General features: G+C 36.7%; 1 protein-coding gene across 1 annotated transcript in view; it reads right to left on the bottom strand.

Annotated features, from left to right (window-relative positions):
• Positions 1-11,634, bottom strand: part of LOC138712026 (sperm-associated antigen 8-like) — a 191,013-nt gene extending 179,379 nt beyond the window's left edge. Inside the window, exon 1 of the mRNA XM_069843411.1 lies at positions 11,022-11,634. Within this exon, the coding sequence (XP_069699512.1) occupies positions 11,022-11,432 (411 nt within the window). The 5' untranslated portion in view covers positions 11,433-11,634. The remainder of the gene's footprint in view (positions 1-11,021) is intronic.
• Between the last annotated feature and the right edge of the window lie 6,445 nt (positions 11,635-18,079).

Raw genomic sequence — 18,079 nt, forward strand, 5'->3', positions numbered from 1 at the left:
GTAGCTCAGTCAGCTAAGGCGCTTGCCTGCCGATCCGGAGTTTCACTTGGGCGCGGGTTCGATTCCTGCTTGGACTGATTACCTGGTTGGGTTTTTCCGAGGTTTTCCTTAACCGTAAGGCGAATGTCTGGTAATATATGTCGAATCCTCTGCCTCATCTCGTCAGATATCATCTTGCTATCACCAATTTCATCGATGCTAAATAACCCTGTAGTTGATACAGCATCGTTAAATAACCAAGTAAAAAAAAAAAAAGATCGTGGTTCCTTTCCCTAGACGTCTTTTATGACTCTTAATAGCCTAACCAAATAATTGTCAAAAAGTCTAATGTTTTTGTTTCATATATTTTATTTCTCTTAATCTAAATTTTTTAATCTATGTTTATGTCGTATCTATCCAAATAATTTAAAGAATGAAATAGTCATTACAATTAATCAGGAGATAATAACAGCCTGAATAATTATAGACCCATTTCACTTATATAACAAATTTAGCTAAATTTTAGAAAAAGACATTAAACATAGACTAGTAAATTATTTACAAAAACATAACATTTTATGCAGTAATCAGTAGACCCTATGGTTTTCGAAGCAATAAAAGCAAGTTTCAAGTACCAGCAAGAGAGACAATAATAAATGAACAAATTGGCAACAAATGTTTAGGTAGCCTACATTTTCTCTGAATATTTTTTTATTTCTAATGGCAGGTTTACATGATAGTATAATTAATCTAAGCAACCTTGAAAAAATAGATTAAAATGAATTCATATATATTATTACAAAAAAAAAAATACTACACACAATAATTGTTTTTGTGGCGATTTATTGAGAATAAGAGTCGGTCATCATTTTTACTCTGGCTTTCCAGTAGCGATCCCATTCTGTTCTGCTTGATAAGGAGACACAATGTTTGAGGTGTTGTCTGTCCACGCTTTCCTGGAGTCCACATAGTATAGAGAAGGGATCTGCCATATGCTGATGCAATAGAGATGCGTCCCTAAGTAATCATGTTTGTCGCTAAACCAGAATTCCATGACAGCTCTTCTTGGCCAGTCGGAAATCTGAGCAACATCGTATATCCAAGATTTATGAAGCAGCTTTAATTCTATTTCCTGATTTTGTGCTTTCTTGAAAATTTATTTCTCTGAATATAGAGACTGCTATTGTATAGGTCTATTGCAAATATAAGTATTGAATGTAAAAATGAACAGATACTTTATGCAATATGTAAGAATACATAAAATTTTTCATTGTAGCCCAGCTGTAGTTTCAGGTAACGAAAATTGCGGCATGATGGGCACCTTCTAATGAAATTCTCTAACTCTGTCTATATGGCATGGTTAATTTTATATGCAACTTAGGCTTGTAGCAAGGGGAGATGGCGTCAGTGGGCATCATTACACAGATTAAATTGATTCATGGCCTAACTATTAATAACATCAGCTTTTGGCTGTGATTTTATGGTCTTGTTAGAGTAAACATTTAAAATTCTGCCTGAAACAGGTGTCCATACTAGGTGCCAGGAAAGATGTATTCTATGTCAGTAATAATGACTCTGAATTAATACCTTGCAGAACATAGGGATTCGATTCCTTGCCATAGCTTTTACTGAAAGGTCTTTTTCACTTCTTCCTATTCCCTCTCAATAGTCAATTTCCACGCAATCCTCAGTCAGCCTTTTCTTCCACTTTCCTGTGGGTTCCATTCCAAGGCCTGCCTTGCTGTGTTCCATAGGCATTAGACCAAAACGAGTGATTTTCTTTATATTTTAAATGTAAACTACTGGGTATCTGTTCACTATGTGAAGCACCAAGAGGTATATATACCATTGGTCAGCAAGTTAGAAAAAGCTACTTGTGCATATCGTTCAGTATATTGTTTCCTTGACACATTACTGAATACTCTAGAGAGAGAGAGAGAGAGATATAGAGAGAGAGGGAGGGAGGGGGAGGGAGGGAGGGAGAGGGAGAGAGGGGGGAGAGAGGGGGGGAGAGAGAGGGGGGGGATGCTCTGGATTTAACAATGAAGTCATCATCCTTCTTGCTTCCCAATATTTTGATGGAAGGTCCACAAATGTCCTAAGAGTTTCACAATTAGCCAGGTGCTCTATCTCCATGTCCTCTTCTCTGGTGCACAGTAAGCATTTAGGTGAATTGAGTACTCCAATACGATGGAGGTGTTTACTGAGGCAATCATGACCAGTAATCAATCTAAACATGGCCACAGCAGATTTTCGAGGTAGATCAGGAATTAGTTTTGGATCTTTGAATGATTCTTTCCATTTTGAATTTTGATGTTTTGCCTGTTCGTTGTAACTTATTCTTTTTATGACTCGCTTTATTGATTCATATGGGAACTTGAAATTTGTTTTTAAGTTGATATAAATTCCTTTCTTTGCTAACATATCTTTCTCGTTACCGTTCAGTCTGCAGTGGGCCGGGATCCATTGGAAGACCACTTTTTTATTTAGCATTTGAATTTGTTTTACCATGCAATGAATTTCTTTTACTTTTTCCATTTTAGGGGATGTAGTTGAGCTGATGGACTGAATTGCAGCTTTGGAGTCAGACAGGATGACTATGTTTTTGCACTGGTTTAGCCAAACAAATACATTTTGAATTGATGTATAAATGGCTTCACCTTCACCATCAAAATTGTTTGTGTACTTGCCAACATTTTTACAAAGAGAAAAGTATTGGCAAGTAGCTCCTGCTCCAGCTCCTTCATTTTGATCCATGAGAGATCCATCAGTGTAAATGTACAACCAGTCCTTCTGTGGATATTTTCTATTAATTGTTTGTAGGGCAATGGCTTTTGCTATTTCTGGATTTATATCTTTTTTGTTGAATACTTCATCAAGATCAAGGCAGCCATCTACTTTGAAGTTATTAAGTGGATTATATCGAGACAGCAAGTTTTCCTTTTCACTTGGTATTTCTAGATTTTGTTTAAGCTTTTCTACCTCTTGTATGTATCCATTTTGGGTCCTCAATGTAAATTTAGAATCTTTGTATTTACTCTATTTATCCCAATTTGGAAGCCTTCTTAATTTTTCATAGGTTAAAAGGGCTTGTGTTTCAAGATCTGTTACAACTGGTTTATTAGATGTGATTATTTGCATGGCTTCAATTGGAGTAGTTTTGATTGCACCAGTGATGAGACGTAAAGCTTGGTTTTGAGTGCATTCTAATATCTGTTTATTTGTGGTTGATGAGGTTATTAGTGCTTCACCACAGTACGTTAAGATAGGCTTTATGTATGTGTTGTAGGTTGTGTTGAGCTACCCCATTTCGTTCCTGCCAGTCTTTTTAGTAATTTAAAACGATTTGTTGCCTTTGTGCTGATCTGTTCAATGTGATTTCTCCATATGAGCTTATTGTCGAAATGTATACCCAGGTATTTTGCATTTTCAGTTCTTTCTCTATAAAATGTTAAAAAGTTTACTCACCTAAAGAAAATATTGAAACTGCTCGTCTTCCTGTTCCAAACATTTTCGGCATCTGTCTAGTTTTTTTTTCTAATGTTTGTGGATTCGTTCTGTATTCTCTATATTTTCATATAGCCCACAGATAAAAGGTACAGGTATGAGATCACAGGATTAAGGCCACATGAACACTTGATTGATTGATTGATTGATTGATTGATTGATTGATTGATTGATTGATTGATTGATTGATTGATTGGCTGTGTGAACTGTGGAAGAAACTTGAAAAATTACGAAAATATACTTTCTCTTTTTTTTTCTGAAGAGGACCTCAGGATTTGCACTGCAGCTGAGGCTTATTGTGTCAACTTCTTTATTGTGGCATGATTATTGAAGTTCTTAGGACTACAGTGAAACCTCTCCTTACGGACACCTCCAAGATACGGACACTCCTTATATATGGACAGATTTTTATGTCCCAACTGAAATAATATAGAAATAATGATAAATTTAACTCTCGTTTATGGACACTCTCAGACACGGACACAGACAGCTGTTTCACAGTCCTAAAGCTTGCTTTACCTCCTGACTGCGGACAGAACTTGGATTTCAAGACCTAATTTGTTACAAAAATGGAAAATTTAGTTTTGAGAACTGTACAGAAATTCCTTAACATGAAACATAACATAAGGGTCTCGTAGGTTAGCACTAGCCCAGCTGGCTGCCCCTTGTTAGCTAGAAGCGGGTAGATAAACAAAATCATAAAATTTAACCTGTCTGGTGAGTCCAAGGTTTCCACGATCGTGAAATTGTATTCGAGACATGATAGGATTAGTAGGATTATTCTCTTCACTTCAGTCAGTTGTTCTGTTTCGAGAGACATGACACCTGAACGTAAAGATTAAGTTGAAAACTGTAAATTACAGTAATGCATAACTGTAGACGTAGAATAAAATTGCATGGCACAGTACTGTATTGTCCTTTTTCGGTCTTATCTAATGTAGTTCAAAGTTGCAAATAATTTACTTTAGTACAGTATACTGTATTTAGAATTAAACTACAGTAATACATTTCATTTAAAGCGTGAAAGGATACATAATGCATATTATAAATTTACTGTTAGATTGGAGAGCCTCCCTCCCAAAAAAGGACACCTCCCTGTTGCGGACAGATTGTTACGTCCCTTCGATGTCTGTAAATTAGAGGTTTCACTGTATATCCCTATAAGTAAGTGATTCATTTCTTGATGCCATCTTATCGATTTAGCTATGGGATCTAAGTCTGATGGAGTTTCCCTATTTTCTGCAGCCTCCTCAGATCGATGATATCTGTTTGTAAATCGGGTAATATGTCCTGCTGTATCCTATATTGATCTGAAGATTGCAACACCGTAGATATCGTGATCCACCATGGTACCATTTGTCCAAGGAAGCTACAAAGACTGATGGCTCCCTGGTCTGACGTAGTCCACTGTAAATGCTCCTACATCTCTCTGGGATTTATGTGACTCCTTCAGACAGATGACATTTGTAGGTGAATCACGACACCACGTCTGTTGGATCTCCTGATCAACCTGAAAATATTGAAGAGGATATAAACATAGTGTTCTACCAAATAGCAGGTCTTTCACTGCAAACCCAGCATTCTCCAATTCTTTTCCGCCCTCCTCTTAGTCTCCACATATGATCCATATATCTTAATGTCGTCTATCACCTGATATCTTCTTGTACCCCGAACTCTTCTCCTGTTCACCATTCCTTCCAGTGCATCCTTCACTAAGCAGATTCTTCTCAGCCAGTGACTCAACCAATTTCTTTTTCTCTTCCTGATCAGTTTCAGCATAATTATTTCTTCACCCATTCTTTCCAACACAGCTTCATTTCTTATTCTGTCTGTCCATTTCACATGCTCCATTCTTCTCCATAACATTTCAAATACTTCCAGTCGCTTCTCTTCACTTCGTCACAATGTTCATGTTTCTGCTTCATACAATACCGGATTCCACACAAAATACTTCACTAGTCTCTTCCTTAGTTCTTTTTTCAGAGGTCCGCAGAAGATGTTCCTTTTTCTATTAAAAGCTTCCTTTGCCATTGCTATCCTCCTTTCGACTTCTAGAAGCAGCTCATGTTACTGCTTATAGTACACCCCCAAGTTTGAAGATGATATACGGTATGAAGCTGAAATTAATGAAGGCGAAATGAGTCCGAGATCCAAAGCTGAAAGCTACCCAGCAATTGCGCTTCTAGTGATTGAGGGGGGAAAACCTTGGAAAAAAAACCCCAACCATATAACATGTCCCAACCAGGATTTGAACCCAGGTCCGTTCGTTTCACGGTCAGGCATGCTAACAGTTACTCCACAGCAGTGGACCACGCTTCCTCTTGTTTAAATTGGCCTAAAATCATATGCACATATTACTATAAGCAGTAATATGAGATGATGCGAGGAAGTCAAAAGGAGGATAGCAATGACAAAGCTTTTAATAGAAAAGGAGCATCTTCTGTGGACCTCTGAAAATTAATTAAGGAAGAGACTAGTGAAGTGCTTTGTGTGTAGTGTGGCATTATATGGAGCAGACACATGGACATTACGACGAAGTGAAGAAAATCGACTAGAAGGATTTGAAATGTGAATATGGAGAAGAATGAAGCATCTGAAATGGACAGACAGAATAAGAAATGAAGCTGTACTGGAACATTTTTACAGCTTAAAAACTTTTTTCTAAATCAAATAATGTTTTCTCTTTTTATCGTTGTAACGTTGTTTTTTTTTTACGAAAGGGCAAACACAAGGAAAGAAAATATTTTGATTAGCCTATTGCGTTGAGCTGAATACTTATTATATTAACATGCACACCTGTCACACATGTTCGAGCAAAAACTGCTATAATATAAGAAATAGCTTGAACTGTCTTGAGATGGGCAGGGCATGTAGCACGTATGGGCGAATCCAGAAATGCATATAGAGTGTTAGTTGGGAGGTTGGAGGGAAAAAACCTTTAGGGAGGCCGAGACGTAGATGGGAAGATAATATCAAAATGGATTTGAGGGAGGTGGGATATGATGATAGAGAATGGATTAATCTTGCTCAGGATAGGGACCAATGGCGGCCTTATGTGAGGGCGGCAATGAACCTCCGGGTTCCTTAAAAGCTAGTAAGTAAGTAAATAAATAAGTAAAGTTAAGTTGCAATAATAATAATAATAATAATAATAATAATAATAATAATAATAATACTTATATTATGACATGATATGATATCATGATATATGATGTCGGCCTCGGTAGCGTAGTTAGTATAGTGTTGGCCTTCTATGCTCGAGGTTGCGGGTTCGATTCCGACTCAGGTCGATGGCATTTAAGCGTGTTTAAATGCGACAGGCTCATGTCAGTAGATTTAGTGGCAAGTGAAAGAACTCCTGCGGGACAAAATTTCGGCATACTGGCGACGCTGATATAACCTCTGCATTTGCGAGCGTCGTTAAATAAACCATAATTTAAATGTTTGGTAAAACGAGCGTTGAGCGACTTCCGCCGATTTTGGAATAGACACCGACGCACTTGAATTGCCAACATAGAAAACAAAAAATCACACTCAAATCGCTTTCACCTTCATCTTGACGGGATAATAAAAGCCTAAACTAAGCTAACCTAGCCTAACCTAAGTGCGTCGGTGTCTATTCCAAAATCGGCGGAAGCCGGTCAACGCTCGTTTAACCAAATTTTTTATGATATATGATATATTATAGGCTATTGTCACTCAACCGTTTGGTCCTGCTGGCCCTTCACATTCCTGTATTCGGGCCAGAATTCCCATTCTTACACGATTTACATCAATTTTCAACTTAGTGGACGACTCATGCACTTATCTTACTTTATTCAATGCAGTGTCCATACCTGTGAAGTAACGGTTAGCACGACTGGCCGCGAAACCAGGTGGCCCGGGTTCGAATCCCGGTCGGGGCAAGTTACCTGGGTGAGGTTTTTTCCGGGATTTCCCTCAACCCAATTTGAGCAAATGCCGGGTAACTTTCGGTGCTGGACCCCGGACTCATTTCACCGGCATTATCACCTTTATATCATTCAGACGCTAAATAGTCTAAGATGTTGATACAGCGTCGTAAAATAACCTACTTAAATAAATTAAATTCAATGTCGTCCTGTGTCCATTTGTTTACTTATCACTTCATATATTTTGCACTTCATTCATCTGACAGTATGCATTTTAAAACCTATCTAAAAATAATTTCTCTATCACTAGCATTACGTTTATTATTTATTTCAGACTCTATTTTCACTATACATACTTTTCGTTACCGTTTCTATCTCTTTAAGTCCCGCTTCCACTTATTGTTAGCGGAATCGAACCGAATCGAAACGAAAAGTCTGCTGCCGCACACTTCTAGTGGAACAGAACCGAACAATACTTTTGTATTTTGTCATACAAAAGAGGATAATTCTACACAAGATTTATTAATTTTTCTTCGTTCATATTAATTTGTGATTTTTGCATCAGCAATAAATTTCAATAGTAAATGAATCAAGCCGATAAGAGTGGATATTATGGTTCATTTGTTTTTTCACGAAGGCTTCACGAGAACTTAAGGTACGGTCACACGTCGCTACTTTTGCAGCGATGCAGTACAAAAAACTGCGCAACTCTCGTACTGCGACGTGTGAACAACGGTGCAACCCGAAAAGTAGCGGCTGCCGAACCTGCTGCTCGCTTTTTCATGCTGCGCGCAGCTTAAAAGTAGCGACGTATGAACAGGGTTCTCAGCCGTAGCATTTTTGATATCGGTTTTGTTGAAACTTGTGCTGCGGTTGCGACCAGTGTTGCCACCCAAATGTGCCAATGTTAGATGTGATGAAAATAAATTATTTGTAACAGTTATTAAATGCACAACACAGTCTGAGCATATTTGCTGACGATATAATTCATTTTTTTTTTTTTAATTTTCTGTAGTGTAGTTTCAAACAGGAGGGTCGCCAACATTGATTACCGTAAAGCGGGGTGACTTTGAACGGCGAGGTGACTTTGAACAGTAATTTAGCGCCCTTCTAAATTAAATGCTGTACCCTATTGCGAAAAAACTGAACTAATTTATTGACAACTTAAACAGTTTTTTCGCAATTGGCTACAGCATTTAATTTAGAAAGGAGCTAAATTACTGTTCAAAGTCACCTCAGCGTTCAAAGTCACCCCACTTTACGGTACGCGAATATGCTGTTGGTTATCATTTAAGTATATAGGCGTTTTTAAAAGCTTTAGAGTAAAAATAATGCCAATTTCTGAATACTAGTTAGGACAGAAAAGCAAATAATAGATAAGTAAGCTTTCGCATGAGTTTCTTAATAATGCGAACATAACCACAAAATGTATATTGAGAAGTCAACACGGAGATGGAAACCTGCAGCATGACTGCGGCTGCAAAAGTAGCGCCTTGTGTGTGAACAGACTCGCAACCTCCAGTTGCAACTTTTGCTGCACACGGGTTGCGCAGCACGAAAAGCAGCGTGCAGCGCGCTACTTTTGGCTTACGTGTGAACACGACACGCAACTTTTGCAGCTGCAGTACAAAAGTTACGCAGCAAAAGTAGCGACGTGTGACCGTACCTTTACGATCATACCCGAAACAAGAAATTCTGTTCTGGCAGTGGAATAAATATTCTATAGTCGCGACGCTGTTATTCCCGGCGTGACTCCTCTTTGCTTACGTCTTAGGAAGTCAAGGCTCTATAAAGTCTAGGTACGTAGTATCGTTCGCCATTTTTGTTCTTTCGTTGCCGAGCTACCAGACGAGTGATCTATTTGCCACACCGTTAAACATTATCATGTCGTAGCTATGATAATAAATCAAACGCACTGTAATTCAGCAAATAATTGAGCGGCAAATAACGTCCTCGTGTGCTTTCTGCGAACGCCAACGAAAGAGCCAAAATGGCGGGCGATTGTATTTATCCAGCCTTAGGAAATGCTTAACATCTACATCAGCGAATCACAAGACGCACACGTTTAAATGTAGCCGACCTGCAACGTGATTGGCTGCCGGAAATTAGAGCGACGGGACTTATAGCTCCTGAATTCTGTTCTGTTCGATTCGCTTCGATTCGACGCGCCGCTTTCTACTATCTTCCATTTAAATACATTGTGAAGAGATATTCTGTTTGATTCGATTCCGATAAGTGGGAGTGGGCTTTTACTTGTACTATGTAACAAATTTTTTTTGTCGTATTCTCATCCCCCCCCCCCTTCCCGATACTATATTCCTTAGTTTCCTAATTCTTAATCTTACTGACATGTTACATGGTTAATTCATACTCCTCGCTCACTTTGCTATTTACATCACTTCACTAATTAATTTACTACATTTAAACTATATTATTACACTTTACATAATTTAAACGACTCACGCACTTATCTTCCACTGTTCTACATTGTGTCCTTCTATGTCCTTTCTTTTCTCTAATCACTTCGTCTATTTCGTACTTCACTCGTCCGACACTATTTATCGTTCAAAAGCTATTTAAATCTAAATCTAATTCCCTATCCTTCATACTACGTTTACTACTTATTCCAGACTCAATTTTCACTAACTACAGAATTATTCCAACTGTTCCAACCTTTCTTTCCTACTTCTTAGCCCTTACTGGCATGTATCATGGTTACTTCCTACTCCTAGCTCACTTTACTTCTTACATCACTTCATTATTTCAATTATTACCTTTACACTATACTTCATAACCTTTGTAACATGAGGATCTTCTCACTTTTTAAATTTTTTTCTTTTCAATGTCCTTTGCCACTTTTTCCCCACTTACACTTCTTAAATATAATAATAATAATAATAATAATAATAATAATAATAATAATAATAATAATAATAATAATAATAATAATAATAATAATAATATCAAGAAGTAGCAATTACATGAGTAGGTATGCTAAGCATGCCTCCTTTCTTTTCAGGGTATGCCCGAGCGATCGAGCATGCTCGTAGTCGGCGCTTATGTCCTCTCCACAAACAGTTTCATAAAAATTTGTCGATTTTCACTTTCAAAATCACCTGAACTTGCCGTGCGCTAGTTTAGCCGAAAAATTGTTGCTTTGATTATTACGATACAATAATAATCATCATTACGCTAGTCAGGATTATTATTTCTTTATAAAAAAACTTGATTGAAAACTTCGATATTTCCGAAATCAATAAACGAATACAGGAAAACAAAGTTTGGTGCAGTTTTACCTCCTTCCCCAAAATTAAGGACGATCTTAGAAAGAGCTATTCGTTCCGATATTCCTACATGCGAAAATAACATACCAGAACCCGTATAATTAAATCCTCACATACGGCCATGAAGATTATTTTTTGCAGATTTCGTAGATGGGGAAGAATATCACCCCTTCAAAATTACGGTAATACGACAATGAGATCAGAACTCAACGGTTCACTTGAACAATACATACCATATTTTGGGACTACATAGGCTATTGTTTGTTAACATTCATATTAGTTGTGGTAACACAGAAACGAATATATACATAAAGCAAGCTTTGGAATAAAAAAAAAAAAAACTTTTAAATTTTACACTTACCTGAAGAAGATTTACGCGCAAATGAGCCTGTGATTTCCTTGGAATAATACAGCCCAACAAAAAATCTAGTTCATGGAACCAATACAAAGTAGGCCTATACATTTTCCCCATTTTTCTGCTATTCAAAATTTTTTTTCTCTCTAACAGATATGTGGATCTCAGACTAAGAAGTTTTCTTTTTACAAGTGGTTCTGGAAATCCGAACTGTTTAGCCATACTAGCAATAGCTGCTTTTCTCAAGTCTTCTCTTTTATAATCTGGAGATCTAATATTCCACAGGCATTCATTTTCCCTATACTTCCTAATAAATTCAATCATAGTTTCTTCCGAAAATATTATGCGCATAGATTTTGCCATTTGAAGCCGACGCGGGGACTTGTATAACACTCCTTCGGGCAGGTTGGAATTCATATCAGTAAGTTGTTTTTATTACAAATTGTTCTTATATTTAGAAGCGTATACGGTAATATTGGTATAACTGTTCTACTTTTGACTGTTCAGATATCTCACTCACTATAATATGATAAAATTCCACACAAAAGGTACTGTTATAAAAGTAGTTTCGTTATAACAATACAGCTACTGCTTGATGCCTGACAGTGACAGTTTACCACAATGGCGTCAAGAAATATCCAATCAGAATACACAACGAGTTAGAAAGAGAAAGAGTGGCCATTGCGTCGCCATGTTTGAAGAAAACATGAACATTAACTTATGCGCCCAAAACAGAGTGGGCATGGCGATAAGTGACGTTGGAATCGTCAGCTGTCAAAATTTCGTTTGCATAAATCAGTTAAACTGAAGTGGAAAAACCTAGTATTTCGTCAAATACGTGCTAGTAACTTAATCTAAAATAAAGAACTTATATACGCTAAATTTAAAACACTTGAGCTAGTCCTAGAAGGAAAGCTAAAAAGAATAACCTAAGCAAAATTATTAAGTACGTATGACAAGAAGTCCTAGCAAATATACTGAAGAAAATGTTAATATTCCTAGGTCTTTTAAATGCGACCTGCAAGATTGCCTATAAAATGAACGAGTATGATTCGGATGATTTTATTAAATTGTTTTCCCAGTCTCTACACGTTGCAAAACTATTTATTATACCATAAGATATAGAATGAAAGTAGGCCCTAACTGTAGCCAACAACCTTTACCTCCAAGCTTGTAACTTGGGTAAAACATGACCGAACACGCTTTCAGTTTTTTTGTTGTATAATTATCGAAATCTGAACGTGAAGCCCACAGCCGTCTGTCTGTCTGAGCCTTTCAAGGGCTGTGGCACCACGGTGTATAATTGAGCACCCACGTGCAATAATGGGATAAGTAGTTAAGAAATATATTCACACTTAACCCATTATTGCACGTGGGTGCTCAATTATGTTCTTTCATGTCCTTCCAGTCAAAATACTAACAACAATACGGCCTACCCCAGAGTTTTGCGTTATTTTGGATGGGAGCGTCAAAATACAATTTAAATATTTTATTGCTGTTAGTTTCTCACTGGGTTTGAAACGGAATTGTAGCATACTGGTTTTATCCGTATTTAGTTTAAGTCCATTACTATACTTGTTTTTTTTTTAAGGATGGGGCATGACAGGAGCGTTGCGATCGGAAAAACAACTGAATGTCACATGGCGTGGTAGGCCTGTTGCAACGAGTTAGCTGTTGATATGGTAACAACGGTTGAGTTGCCAAACTTACCGTTTCCACATGGCGAGTGCTTATAGCTCTCTTGGCGACATTTATTGTGCACACAATGTTAGCATTGGTACGTTTTGTGTTTGATTCTCTGTTGATTTGTGTATTGTTTTCTTACCTTTGCGTCAATTGCCAATGAATGTTTTAACGTCAGCCATCTTAACGTCAATTCCTAGCCTCCATCAGCTGGCAGCATGGCAGTCCATATTGGCAACATAGCACTGTAGTTCCAAGCTCGGCCGCTTAACTGTAACTGTCATGTCCCATCTTAAAAAAAAAAAAAGTATAGTGAATTGTTTGTTTTATCGTTTGTCTTCGAAATAGACCTACTTTTTATAAGCTACAGCCCATCATCTTCTCTATAAGCAGGATGGACACAAGGAACAGAAATAAAGGATATTGTAATTTTCTTCATTAAGAAAGCACTCAACACTTAAAGATTTTTTCTTCAGAAAATATATTAATTACATCTTAAATGAAAGGGAAAAACACTTTCCAGTAATTGCAAATATAATAATAAAAATAATACACTGCAATTACTTATGCAATAGGTATATACAATGGAGAAACCTACACTTTTCCTTTAGAAAACAAAGATTTGTTAAATCAGTGGGTAATACCGTACACATGATAAGGGTTAAATGGCATCCTACGAAACACAGCTTCCTATGCTCTCCACATTCAGAAGACAAATATATGTACATGACAAGCAATAGGAGACAGTTGTTGACAAGGTAGTACAAACAATTGCTGATTTTCCTGCACAAAAACAGAAGAGCATGAACTCCAGATCCTCACCTACGAAACGTAAAGCTTATGATATAATGAAGACAGTGTTAATTTCATTTTTTTTCTCAAGAAAATGCAGTTCACCAAAATTACATTAATTTAGGGACTTGAACAATAGGTTGTGTGAAACTGCATCATAAATTATAAACATGTGTTTTGATGGAGTACTGCAGTGGCGGCTCGTGGGTATTGAATTCAGGAGGGCTGCATACAAAAATAAACCATGCAACTTACCTTATTTAAAGATTAGTTCCATGCGCCTTCTCTTGTAGGTTGCAAATTTTTTAATCATCATCATATTAAAATACGATATGTCGTTTAACATAGTCTTTACAATGGAAAACATAGCTAATGCGGTCAGGCTCTCTTCTCTCATCGTATTTCTAAGATAGGATTTTACTCTCTTCAAACACGAAAAGCAACGTTCTGGTTCGGAAGTTGTCATTGGTATGGTGATAGCTATGCATAGTAATTTCACAACTTCTGAAAATGAGGCCTGCAAATTCTCAGATAGAAGAAACTGCAAGACCTTGACTGCGTCACTGATATTTCTGAATTCTTGTCTCTGATACAATACAATGAGTTCTGTTTTTAGTTTGTCTTTATCGAACATCAGAAAAAGCTTCACACATACATTTAGGCCATTTTCAGGAAATGAGCTTTTGTAGCATTCAAATTTTTCTTGATACAGAAGAGAATATAATATCAGATGATCTATGAACTGGAATCGGGTGTTAGCTTGTGTGATAATGAAGTCACACACTTCCTTGGCTGCCGCAACCCTTGTCTGAATCCCTTCGACCTTATGACGCTTTTTAGGGTTTTTATTTTCACAGATCTCGCTGCTCAACTGTGCACTGTTCCGTATTATCTGTATGGCATTAACAAAGCTTGATATGCAGAGTCGGCCTCGGTAGCATAGTCGGTTGCGGGTTCGATTCCGGCCCAGTTCGATGGCATTTAAGTGTGTTTAAATGAGACAGGCTTATGTCAGTAGATTTACTGGCATTTAAAAGAATCCTGCGGGACAAAATTCCGGCACACTGGCGACGCTGACATAACCCCTGCATTTGCGAGTGTCGTTAAATAAACCATAATTTAATTTTTTATATGCAGATTTGAACCTTAGAAATATCTAACTGGCGATGTTGTAGTTGGTTGTATAATATATCTACATGATACATCAATAAATGGAAAAAAAAAAAAAAAAAAACTGTGACAGAAATTGAATTCAGGATCTTCAAGAGCACGCGCTTGCCTCATTTATTGTGATGTTGTTAGATGTTTCAGATTCCATTATGGTTTGAAAACATTCTAGCAATGGCTCCTTCTTCTCATGAACAACATTTACTGTTCTTATTGTAAAACTCCATCTTGTTGCCCCAGCTGATGGAATTGTTTTTGAAACACATTAATCTAATACATACTGTGTGAAGATCGAGAGAAGAAAGCAGGGATTCTGGATAAATCAGCAAAAAATATGCGAGCCTTTGTATTTTGTTTCGCGGTTCTTTCCATTATGAGATTCAACTGATGGGCACTAAATTTCACATTTCTCCTGAATTGTTAAGGTACTAAACTTAATAGACTGTAAATATTGTACAGAATTAAGCATTGTTACACTTCTTATACTCACAACATTAAAGAAAATGCATTTAAAACTGCGTGCTACTGACAAGCTGCTGTAAATTTTGCAGTGCCTGGTAACTCTGGATTCAAGGCCAGGGTAGCAGGGGGAGGGGTAAAACTAACGCGCAAAGCATCCGAGACGAGACTGGCAGCTCCAGGGGAGGAAGTGGCTTCACTCATAGTCCTTGTATCTGACTTCGCTCTGGCAGCACCAGGGAGGAAGCGACTTCACTAACGATTGCGTGCATGTCAATGAGAGCGGAATTTAAAAAAATTCGAGCCACTAAATAGAGACTGTATAATAAATGTATTTCATAACATAAAATGAGACAAGAGCCGCAAATGTCTGGGGGTGCTGCAGCTCTGCAGCCCCCCTTCGAAAGCCGCCCCTGGAGTACTGAAAGAACTTCTAGAAATTAACAGCAAGGGCAAAGTACAGCATTCCAGTAGTGGAGTAAGCAAGTTTGTTTTAACTCTTTAATTTTTATTCAGCTGAAGCATACCAGTATCGCTATCTTAAGAAATTCATTAAATTAATCATTCAAGAATAATGCGACACTGCACATCAGATATGAATGGAAACCCACATTTCACAGAGGAAAGTTTCATTAAACTATGACAGGAGGCTCAGGCAAGTGTTCTCCTCCCATACTTGGATATAAAGAACGATTTAGCATGCAATGGTCACATACATGTTTATGTGCATTTAGGTCAGGACTCTTTTAGAAAATGAGGATCGCCCACTATGAAGGAAAACTCCTTGTTTTCATGGTTACTGGACTACATTGAAGCCGGAAAATCCCAGTTGAGTATTATATTAATAAGAGGCTTATCTGCAATTATAATATCAGAATATATTAGAATAATACCTATGAAGAATGCATGAGACTGGTATTTATATAGTGACATTTATATGTGATGGTACTCGAACTAATAAGTCTATAATGCAGAAATTACGTGTTGTGTTTAGTCCTGACAGGGTACAAAGTTGGTTTTGTCATTCTTCAGATCATGAAATTAAGTAAATTGCATTTTTTATTATATCCATATGCTTAAGTTAATGAGGAATTTATCAACAGATAAGAAAATTCTTACTGTTAGTACACTGACATAGTAATAATATCAATTGGGAGTATTTGGAGCATTAACATAATATATAAAAAAAAAAAGAGAAGGTTTGTATTGATTAAGGAAGTGGCATATCCAATATCATAAAAAAATTGAAGTTGCTAAGCAAACCAATTGCTTGTGCTATGGAATTTTGTAAAAGAAAAAGTAGGATTCACAACCTGATGGTTGTGAATGTACAGTAAAGTTTCTCACTGCATACATCAAGCATTTGATAAATGAATGTCATCCATTACCAGAAAGAAATAGGTCAACTATTTGCAATCAGATTGATGATTGTATAAAATATTCGAAATAACTGAAATTTTCAGATGAAAAACATGCATCTCAATCTAATAGAAAAATGCCAATACTGGGTCTCATTGTAGATCTCTAAAGTTAGCAGAAGTAAGACTGTTAGCAGAAACATAAATATGGATGGAAAACTCTGTTATGGATTATTTCTTGACATGTAGGCGAAGTCATAATCGTAATGCTGAGGAGTTCAAATCAGCTGATACTAAATGTTTAATTACAAAGGTAGAACCATCTGAAAATACTAATTACAGATGTGTGGAATGTGAGTTCCTTGTTCCTGAAAGGAACGTGTAGGTCTACTGTAAATGAAAAAGATATTTATTGTGAATGCATTAGTACATTACCATAATTATTGGAAATCAGATTATGGATCCCTATACATGTATGTCAAAAATGTTGTAGAACAGTATATTGTTGGTAGTGTTATTTGCCAAGTACTGAAATTCTATTGTCGAACCAAGTTGATGAAAGCGTAGGCTCAATTAAAGAGAAAGATATCAAAGGAATCTGATGAATCCATCAACAGATGTTTTCAAATTATGTAAACTGGCTCAGAAAGGAAGTAGGAAAATGGAAACTATTTACAAAGAAACACAAAGAATATAATGTTAAAGTTTACAAACAGATGCATTTTCAATGCTCACAGGTTATTGATTTTATGATTCTGACCATTTGTTCACAGTCACAGAACATAATGAAAAATCTCACTAAGTTTCACTCATGGAACTCATTTTAATCACTTTTGCAAACAGGTCTCAGCAAGAGTATGGACAAGTGAGACAGTTTTAGCCTGTACACAAACTGATAATATTTAAAAGGCAATAAATACTTTCAACAAAATTTATGTTACACCTCGTGGTGTCAATTCTTTTGTCACTAGTAAAGTGGTGAGGACTGTTTAGAGGACAAGAAGTGCCATCAGTGAAAGCAAGGTATAGATCAGATTTTCATATATTTTGCTAATGAACTGATGAACAAATTTAAAATGCTAGTAAATAATAGTAATATTATTATAAATATAATGCTCATGTTATAAGTTCGTATTTCTACTTTGTCACAGTTAATATCCGATTGCATTTTCTAATTCTTAATAAAAGGTAAAATTTAATGTCTATTCGTGTAATCATTTTTCCCAATTCTTATCATTTAACTCCTTGGTTCTTCTTTTTTTCTTCTACGCCATGTCCCATGAGGTATTAACCTTCGAGAACATGGTGGATACATAAGGAACATAAGGAATCACATTTAGTCCTACTGTCCTTTGAACAATATTTATTTTGTGAAAATCTGCCTCATTTGCTTTCTTCTTTCCTTCTTAGACCTGTTTCTACAAACATGATGAATTCTACAGGGAAAATACTGTTTGAGAATTAATTTAAGGAGTGAGGCATAATAAGATTCATCATCTGGTTCCATAGCAGTGGACAAGTGATCAAATTCAAAAAACAAGGAACCTGACAACAAACTAAACACCTCTGTTTGAAGTTTCAACATTATGTTCCTTTCATTTTTTC

Source organism: Periplaneta americana, chromosome 13 (assembly GCF_040183065.1).
Source record: "Periplaneta americana isolate PAMFEO1 chromosome 13, P.americana_PAMFEO1_priV1, whole genome shotgun sequence".
NCBI lineage: Eukaryota > Metazoa > Arthropoda > Insecta > Blattodea > Blattidae > Periplaneta > Periplaneta americana.